This window comes from Vespa mandarinia, chromosome 4 (assembly GCF_050613455.1).
Source record: "Vespa mandarinia isolate Hongniang chromosome 4, ASM5061345v1, whole genome shotgun sequence".
Taxonomy (NCBI): domain Eukaryota; kingdom Metazoa; phylum Arthropoda; class Insecta; order Hymenoptera; family Vespidae; genus Vespa; species Vespa mandarinia.
This window is the reverse complement of record NC_140813.1, coordinates 3,329,879-3,342,485: the sequence shown is the minus strand read 5'-3', so window position 1 is coordinate 3,342,485 and position 12,607 is coordinate 3,329,879. Positions and strand designations below refer to the sequence as shown.

The 12,607-nt window shown below is 25.6% G+C and overlaps 3 protein-coding genes across 12 annotated transcripts; 2 read left to right on the top strand and 1 right to left on the bottom strand.

The window, feature by feature from the left end:
- The first annotated feature begins 686 nt into the window (after positions 1-686).
- LOC118445770 (protein lin-54 homolog) lies at positions 687-6,664 on the top strand. Of its 9 annotated transcripts, none has more exons than XM_085656642.1 (12): positions 687-991; positions 1,255-1,463; positions 2,108-2,505; positions 2,595-2,912; positions 2,997-3,530; positions 3,616-3,732; positions 3,815-3,955; positions 4,048-4,284; positions 4,428-4,636; positions 5,039-5,282; positions 5,417-5,613; positions 5,775-6,664. In XM_085656642.1, exons 3-12 carry the CDS (start codon positions 2,119-2,121, stop codon positions 5,956-5,958), a joined length of 2,568 nt encoding a protein of 855 aa, XP_085512768.1. In that variant the 5' UTR covers positions 687-991; positions 1,255-1,463; positions 2,108-2,118; the 3' UTR covers positions 5,959-6,664. The 9 variants fall into 9 exon arrangements, with proteins under 9 accessions (XP_085512768.1, XP_085512766.1, XP_085512765.1 ...); XM_085656640.1 differs by having other exon boundaries at positions 687-1,128; XM_085656639.1 differs by having other exon boundaries at positions 687-1,160.
- Positions 6,665-7,550: 886 nt separating this feature from the next.
- LOC118445801 (uncharacterized) lies at positions 7,551-9,955 on the bottom strand. Its single transcript, XM_035875726.2, has 3 exons — positions 9,813-9,955; positions 8,938-9,721; positions 7,551-8,846 (listed from the first exon to the last, which is right to left on the bottom strand). Exons 2-3 carry the CDS (start codon positions 9,716-9,718, stop codon positions 8,335-8,337), a joined length of 1,293 nt encoding a protein of 430 aa, XP_035731619.2. The 5' UTR covers positions 9,719-9,721; positions 9,813-9,955; the 3' UTR covers positions 7,551-8,334.
- On the top strand, positions 9,636-12,165 carry PheRS-m (Phenylalanyl-tRNA synthetase, mitochondrial). 2 transcript variants are annotated; one of them, XM_085656673.1, is made up of 6 exons: positions 9,636-9,666; positions 9,805-9,896; positions 10,374-10,474; positions 10,545-11,266; positions 11,337-11,629; positions 11,701-12,165. In XM_085656673.1, exons 3-6 carry the CDS (start codon positions 10,461-10,463, stop codon positions 11,989-11,991), a joined length of 1,320 nt encoding a protein of 439 aa, XP_085512799.1. In that variant the 5' UTR covers positions 9,636-9,666; positions 9,805-9,896; positions 10,374-10,460; the 3' UTR covers positions 11,992-12,165. The 2 variants fall into 2 exon arrangements, with proteins under 2 accessions (XP_085512799.1, XP_035731616.2); XM_035875723.2 differs by lacking the exons at positions 9,636-9,666; positions 9,805-9,896 and adding an exon at positions 10,036-10,179.
- The last annotated feature ends 442 nt before the right edge of the window (positions 12,166-12,607 follow it).

Here is a 12,607-nt window from a genome sequence, read left to right as displayed (position 1 = left end):
ACACACACACATACATACACACACATATACATATATATTTAGTTATTTCATTGACTGATAATTTTAACACATTTTGTATAAACAGATTTTAAAAATAGAATAACAAGATTATTTTGTATTAGTAAAATAATATAAAATCAGTTTTAATATTTTACGACACAATATCATATCGAATATAATTTAACCAATCAAATAACAATATCTTAGAATTTGACCAATCGTATCATTACTTTCCCGCCAAAGAAGAATGATATCATGAAAAATTTTATATAAAATATTTAAACAATATACACTCGTTATAGAAAAGCATTAAACAACAGAAAATTAAATGAATTATCTGTATATTAATATATATATATATATTTAATTACCGATCTATATACATATATTAAATGATTAAAATGTTTTTTAGGAAGTAGTAGCTTTTGACATGTAATAAAAAATATATGTCTGAAATCAACTACCTCATTTTATAATTATATCGATTATACTTTCATTTTTTATATTAATTTTCTATAGATTATGTGTGATATTAAACAGAAAAAATATAGCCTATTACAAACTTATTAGAAAGAAGTGATAATTAAAAAAGTTTGATTCCTTAAATTTTATTGCTTTAGCGCCTTTGAGATTAATTTTTTTACAGACAACTTTCTTTTTTATTGGTTCAAGAGGGCGCTCAATTGGTTGACGTGTTTTTAGCCGCGGAACAGCAAAAATGGCGAAATCGAAATCTGCAAAGTGCGCGAAAATATCGCTTTGCATTGTTGGCCAATTTAGCTACTAAAAGGAATATTGATTCTTTGTAACTTAATCGTGAAGAGAATTCATTTTGTGTTTATCGTGAAACATTTATTTTATCTATAATTTGTCGTTTTAGCATTAAACGACCTTTAGGTCTGTTTGTACACAGCGGTGCGTAGTGCACTGTGGGACAGCAATGGTGGGCGCGTGATTTTGAACAAATTCGAGATATCAAGGGAACGCGTAGGTATGTACGATAAATCGTGGAACTTCTTTTTGAAAGCATTTAAATGACATTGTAATGTTTGGGGAGCATGTTCGCCATATATATAACGATTTTATCATAAATAATGTGAGTTTCGTGGCACGCCCCCACCCAACACTGTACGTACCTGATACGAATTGGTGAATTTTAGGTTAAGTTGAATTTTGTGTGATATCGAGCTTATGTTTAGAAAGATTCTCATTAAATTTTACCAATTAATATTTGGAGTGTTTTTCATTGAACAGAATGTTTCTGCCGAATTAAAATGAGTGCATTAAAGTTCATTAAATACGTGTACCAGTTCGTTTTACGGAAAATGGCGCGTTCTAGCAATAAATGGCGCTAATGTTCCTGAGTGGTTCATTCTTCGAATTTTCCATCATCATTCAAATTTGATTGTTCTAATAATTAAGAGTCAAGAATTGACCTGTCATCTGCATTATTATCTATATTAGTACGTATTTAAGATATATTTTATTCATCAATCGTGTTTTCATGTTTCTTCAAGATTTGAATTTTTGAATTTTTAAATTCTTACTTAATGGTCTGATTTGCTTAACATATTGTAAAGTGATTTTGTATACAGTTATCTTCTTTGGATCATTTCTTCTATATTAATATATTAAATTTGTATTACATTATTTATAATATTTATTAATATTATATATATCTCTAACCTGCATATGTTCTAGTAGTATTTACAGTTATCTGCATCAATACTGATAAAATTTAGACATTAATTATTTATAACTTTTAATATAATAAAGAATAACATAAACGTATTGTTACAATAATCAATTTCAATAGACAATATTTATGCAGTCTATCATTATTTTATTCTTTAATATATTAGTTGCATAAAATATATTAATTGTATAAAATATATTAGTCGTTTAAAATATATTAGTTGTATAAAATATATTAGTTGTATAAAATATATTAGTCCTATAAAAGTTCAATATTATCAAATATAAAATTACGAAGAATTAATCTACTCTCTTTTACTATTTAATGAAAATTATCAATAACTTAAAATATAGAAAAGATCATTATGGTTAATATAATGATATTTACAATATTATATGTTATTTTTGATAGGTAATATCGTCATGTCTTTGAATAAAGGACAGAATGCAAGGGCTTTAGTTGAACCTCTAGCTCTTGATTCACGTACATTAGGCGATGGAGATCTTAGTGCTCTAACACTGTCACATAACAATGAACAATATACATCAAATGATTTTGAAGCATTTGCGAATATTCAAGCTGAATTGGAATGTATGAATGCGGAAGAAGTCATGGCTACTGACGAAGAGCAAGTAATGATAGAGCAAAACATTGAGGCTGAAACTATTGTACCTGATGTGGAAATGTCTGAAGTTTCAGAACAAATTCAAGCGGAAGAAATAGTTTTCACAAGTGCAAGTCAGAATAATCAAAATATTATATTTCAAACTAAGCCGTCGTTGCAAAGGGTTCCTGTATCTGCAGTACAGGTATTTTTATTTTTTATCTTTAGGTATTTTTATCTCACAAAATTTATTGTAAAACTAATTTCTTTATATTTTAACAACAATATCCATAGGTCAAACAAAATATTTGCCCAGCTACTCAAAGTCAGTCAATCATGATAGTTTCTCCAGCAAGTGGGCAAGGCACTAGCCAAATTCTAAAAATTTCGCATCCGGCATCAGCATCAACTGGACAATTACAATCAATAGCACAAACCCTTATAACAGCAAAACCTGCGGATGGTAGTGTTCTACAATTAAGATCTACACAAGCAAACAAGCCCGTGATGGCAACTAGCCATTCTGGGAGTATTACATTAAGTAATATACAAAATGTAAAAACAGTGCAAACAACCAAACGTTCAGTACAAAGTAATCAACAAAATCGGAATGTAAGAAAGATTTTATATATTTTGTTTATTTTATATTTTAATAATAAAGCTAATTTAATATATTAATAATATGTGTTCTCATAGGTTTATACTAAAATGATATTAGCTGGAAGTCAAGCACAACCAGGACAACAAGTTCTTATAACAAGTTCACAGAATGAAATTCAACCAGCTCAAACAATAAAGTTTTTAAGTAGTAATGTAAGTAGTCAAAATATAACAAGCCCAACAAAAACTATAACATTGGCACAAGCACAACAAATGGGATTATTAACTACAAACAAAGTTCAGCACATTTTACCATCAACTCCACAAAAACAAGTATATATTATTTTTTCATATTATAAAAATGTCAAATTATTTAATTCTCATATGATAATTTTTTCATATCATTTAAAGGGTATTATTGTTAACAAAGTGGTTCAGTCCTCATCGTCTCAATCATCTAAAATGACAATAGTTCCCAGTAATGCTGTAAAATCCCCAACAAAAATTTTACCAGCGCCAATAATTAATTCTCAAGTTAAAGCATCTACAATTTCAAATCAACAATCAGTATTTTCTTCTTCAACTAAAACAAATGTGCAGCCAAGTCCGCAAAAAGTAATTATTAGACAGGTAATTCTTTATAAATTTATTTGATTTCAAATATATTAAACGACTTAATAGATAATTTTACATGATATATTATATATTATTTTAGAGTTCTTTAAAGCCCGGAACGGTATTAGGAAGTGGACAAGTTATTAGAATACCTGCAAATCAAAATATTGTAACTGGATCCAGTCAAGTACATCAAATTCAAATGCCAGGAAGACAGGTAAAATTATTTGTTCTATTATATATATGATTTTTTTATTACATAATATTAAAATTTTTATATATATATATTTATATTATAGGTGCAATATGTCAGATTGGTGAGTACTCCTTCATCTGGAAGTACTAATGTTGTTACTGTAGGTAAATCAAAACCACAAACACAAACTTTACAAACTGTAGGAGTAAGTCAAAAGTTAGGTGGACAACAACAGATAGTAAAGGTACAAAATGTATAATAAGAACACATATGACAGATAAAATTTATTATCTTATTAATTAAATCAATTATTATTTCTAATAAATTTAATTACAGGTTGTTCCTTTAAACACTAGTAATCAATCGTTAAGAACAGTAGCACCAAAGACTACTCTAACTGGAAGCGGCCAGAGATTGTTAATTCCTGCTGCTGCAACAGTAGGAAGTCAATCGAAAAATGCTGTTGCTATACCAGCATCTGCTTTAAGTCAACTTGCTTCTGGTCAAGCCGTTCTTTCAGCTAATTCGAACGTTAGTAATATTGTCGTTTTACCAGCACAATATATACAACAGGTATAGTGTGTATTTATATATATATATATATATATATATATATATATATATATATATATTTATATCAAATTTATTCCAAATATTATTTTTAAATTAAAGAAGGAAAAAAAAGGTATTACTTATATTATGTTTCATTGAAATAGCAGCATACAGACGATGGAAAAATAAAATCTCAGCAATCTACTCCTAACTTATTAGGAAATACACAAAGTTTACAAAGTCCAACTAGCAATTTAACTTCTGGATCTATTTCTGAAAGTAAAGTATCTCAAAGATCATATGCAAATGTTGAACCGAATGGTATTAGACCGAGGAAACCGTGTAATTGCACTAAATCGCAATGTCTTAAACTGTAAGTAATTCAGAAAAAAAAAATATATATATATATGTATAATTAATATTAAGAGTTGCACAATATTAGTTTTTTTATATTGAATGAAATGTATGTAACATATTTTATTCATTGATAATATATGCTTCAGAATTATGTTCATATCCAATAGTAGTAGTAGGCTATGAATTACTATTTGTTTGTTTATTAATATTTCATTATAAAAATGACAGTCTACATAAGCTTCTATACTTCAGAGATATATATTGAAATCGAAGATATATATTTTCATATAAAAGAATAGGAATGTTTAAAGTGTTATTTTTTAGAAGGAATAAAAATTATTTATTCTTTGTGCACTCTTATTAAATATATTCTTATAAACTTGATATTGATTTAAAATATGGATATAATCGCACACAGATATTGTGATTGTTTTGCAAATGGAGAGTTTTGTCATATGTGCAATTGTAATAATTGCTCTAATAATCTTGGCAACGAAGAAGAAAGGCAAAGAGCTATCAAATCGTGTTTGGAACGTAATCCGAATGCTTTTCGTCCAAAAATTGGGAAAGGTCGTGAAACTGGTGATGATATACGTAGACACAATAAAGGATGTAATTGTAAACGAAGTGGATGTTTAAAAAATTATTGTGAATGTTATGAGGTATTGAAAATAATTATTAAGTATTTATTACAAAATAATATTATTAACAAACTAATTATTATAAACGAAATATTAATAAAGAACTAATTTGTAAAATAAAAATGTAAGATTAAGAGAGATTTTATGAATTTTAGGCTAAAATTCCGTGTTCTGCAAATTGTAAATGCATAGGATGTCGAAATATAGAAGAACCTAATTTAGAAAAAAAATCATTAAAAGATTTGGCAGATGCAGCTGAAGTAAGGACAGCACAATTAACATTAAATAAAGCAAAGTTACAATTATCTGAAATGGCTTTCAGACCCCCTGCTGTTTCAAATACTGGTGCAAGGTATGTAATTATATAAAATAATAAATCAATTTTTGTAATGCATATGATTGTAGTTAATAATATGTAATAATGCATCTGTGATATACTTAGAAGATAAATTACATAACTCGTCTATTTCGATATAATTAATAAAATATATATTTTTTTTTTATATTGCCTAGGCAACCATTTAATTTTTTGACTGATAAGGTAGTAGAAATGACTTGTCAGTGCTTAATGGCACAAGCTTATGAAGCTGAGCGCGATATGTTTGATGATGAAACATCGCAAAGACTTATAATTGAAGAATTTGGACGATGTCTCAAAGAAATCATAGAGTCGGCACATAAAGCAGAAGCTACCTAGCAGGTGCAGTTTGAAAATAATTTTTTTTTTCATTGTTACAAACGTCCACAAAAATTTTACGATTAAGAATATTAATTCTCAATATATTTTAAATATATTATTCAAATTAAATCATGAAATTCGCAATGGAAATGTTACATACCAAAGAATGAAATAAAAATGGAAATACATTTTTATTATATATGATACATCACAATCAAGAGAGCGGTATTTATGACAGTTAAATCATGATAATTACATCTAAATAAAACATCTATTTGATTTATAATTGAATTCGAAATTTGAATACAACAAAATATTAGGGGCTAATTAGATGGTAGGGTATATATATTATCATACATAATATTATATATATATATGTGATGATGTAAAAATTAATATTTATTTCTATGAAATCTATGAAAAAGTTATAAGAGAGTTTAGTAAATTTTGTGGTACTGTTTGCCTGTGGGTATGACGAATAATATTATATTGCTTTAAATTCAGTATAAGAGAAATTTGTCTTATTGTAATTAAAATAGTCAATTATTGCTTTCAGTGAGATATATATATATATATCATTTCTTTGCATGTGTGGATATAGCAATATATTCATTACAAAATATTTTTGCGTGCAAGATATAGTAATATTACAGATGACTTTTAGTTTTTAACTGTATAAATCATTCAGCATGTATAATAATTACTGGATATATTAATTCTAACATTAATTAAATAATTAAGACCATTATTACATAAATCCCTTCTTATGTTTTCGTTTGATTATATTTGATGAAATATGATATTTAAAAATACTGTATTATGGAGTATTATATTTCATATTATAATTCAGATAATATTGATTCTTGAGTTTTTATAAAATCATTATCGATAAATGTGATATTTCGAAATATGAAAACTAAAAATTTAAATATTAATGGGATTGCAATTATATTTTTACATTTTCTTTATTTCTTTCTTTTTCTTCTTTTTTGTTTTTATTTTTTTTTTTTTCTGGATAAAAATTCTGTAAATTTCATTTTAATCGTTTATATGAGTACTTATAGAATATATTTGTTTTCTGAATAATTCAAAGAATATTTGGCTTCGAAAGGAATCTTACATATGTTGAAGTCATAATCAATTAATATATGTTTTAGTTTGTCTTCTTGTTGATTATTGATAATGAATTAGTTATATATATATATATATATATAATTTTTCATAAAATAAAATATCATTACATTAAAATCATAAATCTTTTCTCTGTAGAAAATTAAATGACATTCATCTTTAAATTGCGTTCAATGATGTCAATTATTATACTTAATTGAAGTATGCTAATAATGTTATACAAAATCAATTTAATTAATTATTAATAATTACTTAATCCTACATAAACCGGATTACTATTATGTTATAAAAATAACAATATATTGAAATTATACTGTAGGAATTAATTAAAAAACAAAAAAAAAGGTACAGTTTATATATATATATATATATTATATGTATATATTATAATATATAAGAACGAAAATGTAATATAAACAGAAATATATATATTATATATTTACAAAAACTGCACTTTTTGAAAAAGGTATAATAATTATTTTAAGTACATATAAATGTATACATATTGTACAAAATATCGTGTTATGCATGATTGCAATTAATTGAAAGTTTAGTATTCATTCAAATATATTTTGCTTTCCTTATTTAAATATATTAACTTTAAATCTAGTTAAAGCGTATGCATACTTCGATTAATATTTTTATTATAATACATTGTGAATATACAGACTTAGATAAAATATATAAATACTAATGTAATATTAAATAATTATGTTTATAGAGCAGCTGATGTAGATAAGAATATGTTGATAAATGGTAGAACATTAATCTTTAATAAAGCGTTTTTTGTAAATAATGAAAATCTGATATCAATGAGCTACAATAATTTACTAAAAAGAAAAGTTTATTTATTAAAAAAAAGAACATGCATTATGCAACATAAATTTTCTTTTCCTTCCTTTTTTTTTTGTAAACAATAGAGAAAACGATTCTCTTACAATGTATGTAATCCTACGTACGATATATAAGAAATAGAATTTATAATTAAATTCAAATATGTAAATATATGATGCGAGATGCATAAATTGTAGCGCATTAATTAAATAAATGTAACATCATGTCTGATATCAGATTTCTTATAAAAAAAAAAATCACTTAAAGTGTTTGTACATCAAAAAGCGTTGTATATATATTATACATATGAATCACATTAGTACATCTTTTATTTCTAATGTATTGATTCAACCATTATTGTATGTTATAGGTAAAAAATATAATACACATAATAGCATATGAAAGAAGTTAATATTTTCATCGCAAAATTTAAAATTTTACTATTTTATTTTTTGTATTATTTTTATCTTTATCACTCTTATTTTTCTCAATGCTTGAATCCAAAGATTCTAAAGTACCGTCCGTAATTTTATCTACTGTTATTATAGATTCTTCTTTTTCTTTGATTAAATCTGGACAATCTTTTTTCAAGTGCGTAACATCTCCACAAATTTTGCAAGCTCCTCCATCAGGATAGATACCTCTAGGATTATCTGGACATTGTTTGGAAATATGTCCTTGTTCACGGCAGATAAAGCAAGTTGCATATCTGTATTCTGGAGCTTTAGTCACTTTACACTCAAAATGAGTATGTTCAGTTGAACCACACTTAAAACAAATCCCTGTACCAGATTGTTCGTTTGCAAGTTCAGGACAGTCTGATAAATTATGACCAGATTTACGACAATGAAAGCAAACATGCTTTTTAGCACGTGTCAATTCCTTTTCAGCTTTTCTTCTTTCCAATTTCATTGCAATATCAATTTCTGATTTTGGTATACCTGGAAATTAAAGAATCATTTTATAGTATATACCATTGCAATGTACCAGATAATATATTAAGATTTTTTTTCATATGAAAAATATACGTACCTTGCATTACCATTTTTTGTCGTAAATCTTTTAATCTCTCTGCATCTTCTTTCTTTACTGGAAATCCATCATACTTGACTATCTCTATTTCTACCCCATTAAGCATCATTTTGATAGGTCCACAATCAGGCTTTCTTCTTTTATGTTCTTTGTCATCTTTAATTTTTGGAGGCTTCCTTTTATTATTTTGTTTGAACATTTTACCATTATAATGATTAAATTTATTATTAAAGTAATTATTTCCATTTGGATAATTTTTATTGAACCTTGAAGGGTAATTAATATCATTGTGATTTGAATTAGGAAGATCAGTATTATTAATTTTAGATTCTTCCTCGTTTGTTGAAGTTGTAGTAGTTGAATCATGCAGACTCTTATTCTGTTTTTTCATATTACGTTTTTGTCGTTTGCTTAAAACTTGATGAGATTGTACAGAATTATTTTCATTGTCTATTATTTTTTTATCTAAATTAACATTATTTTCCATTTGGGTTTCTGATTTATTCTCATTGTTAATATGTTTTCTCTTTTTAATTTTGTTAGATATCGCATCTTGAGTCACTTTTTTATCGTATTTCTCATCATCAAAACTTGCCCAACTATTACTTGCTGTATTATCAATGGATTCGTGTTTTTCATTTAAAAGTTCTTTCGCTGTTTTTACCTTCTTTTCTGTTTCATTTTCAGTTAATTGCTGTTTCATAACATGCCATGGAGTAGCATCATTGGGTAAGCGTTCATTTGAAGCTTTGGATCCCTTTGCCCTTGTATATCTTGTCATGATCTGAAATAAAATTATTATGATGATATTAACGTTTTTTTTTTTTTAATATTAAAAGATAATAAATAAATATATTTATCGATTAGATACTTACTATCTATATCTAAAGCAAGATCCAAACAATATTATAACCTAACTTTTCGCACACGTGTATCATCCAGAAAGAGGACAATAAATGGTAATAATTTGAATTATTCACTAATAATATTACAAGTTATAAATTTGTAAAATCTTTTGCAATATAAATAAATATACATAACATTTTTATATTTTATCTCACTTTATTATTGTCTATTATTGCAAAGATTTGGCAAACGTTTGAAGCAACTTGATGTCACTAAAAGGCTTCTCTCAACTGTGTTGTAAAATACTTTACTACTTTATATAACCTATATATAGTAGAATTATCAATAGTTAATTAAAATATTGTTTGTGTTGCAAAGGATATTTATAATAAAAAGGTATATATAAATAATAAAATTACATTTGAAATTTTTTTATTATCTTAATATTTTAATTGTGAAGTTAATTACATAATAACCTCCTTTCTTATAAATTATTTAATGGAAAATATTGATAAATTATATTTTATAAAATAGTAATTATTATAAATCTTTCTATTTTATTTATCTTATTACGTGTATTTAAATTTTAGGATAATTCGAACAATGGCATCTAATAAAAATTATTAAACAATAGTTTACTGTATTATATCCCTAAATGTAATTATAATATCAACATAATGATATTGAAATGGTATGTAAAAATATGTACAGATTTAAACTTTTTAATTCAATATATAATATTAAATATATGATTTTTGTAGGTACCATTCTTATTTTGCTCTCTTTAAATATACAAAGCAATTAATAATCAATAGAAATTTTTCAACAATAATTAATGTGAATAAAAGCCCAAATGAATTAAAAATTTTAGGACAAAAATATTTGATAGATGAATGGACAAATGTCACGCCACAAATTATTTCAAAATTAGGATGTAATTTACATGTTATTCAATATCATCCATTGTCTCTTGTACGTCAACGGGTGATTGATTATTTTTATAAAAATTACCGTAGCAGGACTGGAAACCCATTATTTAGCGTATTTGACAATTTAAATCCTATAGTTACTGTTACACAAAATTTTGATTCTTTACTCATTCCCAAAGATCATCCTAGTAGAAAGAAAAATGATTGTTATTATATCAATCATGATACTTTACTGAGGGCTCACACAACTGCTCACCAAGCAGATCTCATTTCAATGGGATTAAATAATTTTCTTATAGTTGGTGATGTATATCGTAGAGACGAAATAGATTCTATTCATTATCCTGTTTTTCATCAAATCGATGCTGTTAGAATATGTACAAGAGAAGAAATATTTAAAAATGTGAATGGTTCAGGTGACTTAAAGCTATTTGATTCTAGAGAAGTAGAATCAGCAGAAAAACAAGGCTCTCATACTTTAGAGTCTGTAAAAATAATGGAGCATGAATTGAAAGGTTGTTTAGTAGGCTTGGCAAAAGCAATTTTTGGACAAGGTATAATAAAATTATATAAATATTTTAATTATATTTATTGAGAAAAAATGTATGGAAATCATTTGAATAGATATACAATGTCGATGGATTGATCAATATTTCCCATTTACGCATCCTTCGTGGGAGTTGGAAATTTTTCATGAAAATAAATGGCTAGAAATATTAGGCTGTGGTGTTATAAGACAAAGTATTCTAAATAAATCTGGAGCAGGAGATCGCATGGGATGGGCATTTGGAATGGGTTTAGAACGTCTAGCTATGTGCCTTTACAATATACCAGACATAAGATTGTTCTGGAGTACTGATACTGGTTTTTTAAATCAATTCAAAGTAGATGATGTTAATAAAAAGATAAAATACAAGGTATACGATCAATAAATATATTTTTAAAAATATTGTATATATAATATTGACTATAAAATAAATGTTTACAGGCCATCAGCATTTATCCACAGTGCAAAAATGATATAAGTTTTTGGTTACCAGAAAATGATCATTATACTTCTAATAATTTTTATGAACTAGTTAGAGAAATTGGAGGTGATATTATTGAACAAGTTATATTGAATGATGTATTTGCGCACCCTAAAACCAAAAGAATATCTCATTGTTATACTATAGTGTATAGGCATATGGAACGTACATTATTAAAAACAGAAGTTAATGATATTCATCATAAAATAGAGAAAGCTGCAACAGAGAGACTTCATGTTACTATACGATAATGGAACAAATAAAGTTTCATAATTTATGTAGTTCGATAAATGTCTATTTTATTTATAATATATAACACTTGAAGGAAATAAAAAAAATCGATGGAAGGAATATAATATTTTATTTATGCATAAATTAATTATAAATGTATTATGGAACAAACAATATTTATCTAAGAACAACTATATCATCTATAGTGTTTTATTAACATTATGATTAATAACAATTACAAGTAGCTCCTGCATGCATATTTAACATATATTTGTATACAAAATGTTTGCCAATTTTATACCTTATTTAACAACTTAGGTATAATAAATAAGAGATGTTTAAAGCAAATAATATTGAATTATTTTTTGATTGAATTAAATTCATTGCACAAATAAAGTGTATCTTAATTGATAAAATATGCATTAGTTTACAGCAAATTAATAAAATAAAAAAAAGTTGATAAAAATTTTCTAATATTTTAGATAAGAAATTATATGAACATATATTTTATAATTTTGATTTATAATTATGATTTCAAAACTGTAATTGAAGTGGCATTTATTTTGGAAAGAATCGATCTACAAGCATTGAACTAAATATTATCTACTTTCTATCATGCCACATATAATATTTTAC

What these genes read in the sequence shown, in the direction of transcription:
- LOC118445770 (XM_085656641.1), top strand. Translation starts at nt 2,119, where the DNA reads ATGTCTTTGAATAAAGGACAGAATGCAAGGGCTTTAGTTGAACCTCTA. An exon ending in GACAACAACAGATAGTAAAG is followed by an intron (nt 3,956 to 4,047) that starts GTACAAAATGTA and finishes ATTTAATTACAG; the next exon opens with GTTGTTCCTTTAAACACTAG. An exon ending in ATTATTGTGAATGTTATGAG is followed by an intron (nt 5,283 to 5,416) that starts GTATTGAAAATA and finishes TATGAATTTTAG; the next exon opens with GCTAAAATTCCGTGTTCTGC.
- LOC118445801 (XM_035875726.2), bottom strand. Translation starts at nt 9,718, where the DNA reads ATGACAAGATATACAAGGGCAAAGGGATCCAAAGCTTCAAATGAACGC. An exon ending in ACAAAAAATGGTAATGCAAG is followed by an intron (nt 8,847 to 8,937) that starts GTACGTATATTT and finishes TTTAATTTCCAG; the next exon opens with GTATACCAAAATCAGAAATT.
- PheRS-m (XM_085656673.1), top strand. An exon ending in AAAAGCAATTTTTGGACAAG is followed by an intron (nt 11,267 to 11,336) that starts GTATAATAAAAT and finishes TCATTTGAATAG; the next exon opens with ATATACAATGTCGATGGATT. An exon ending in ATAAAAAGATAAAATACAAG is followed by an intron (nt 11,630 to 11,700) that starts GTATACGATCAA and finishes AAATGTTTACAG; the next exon opens with GCCATCAGCATTTATCCACA.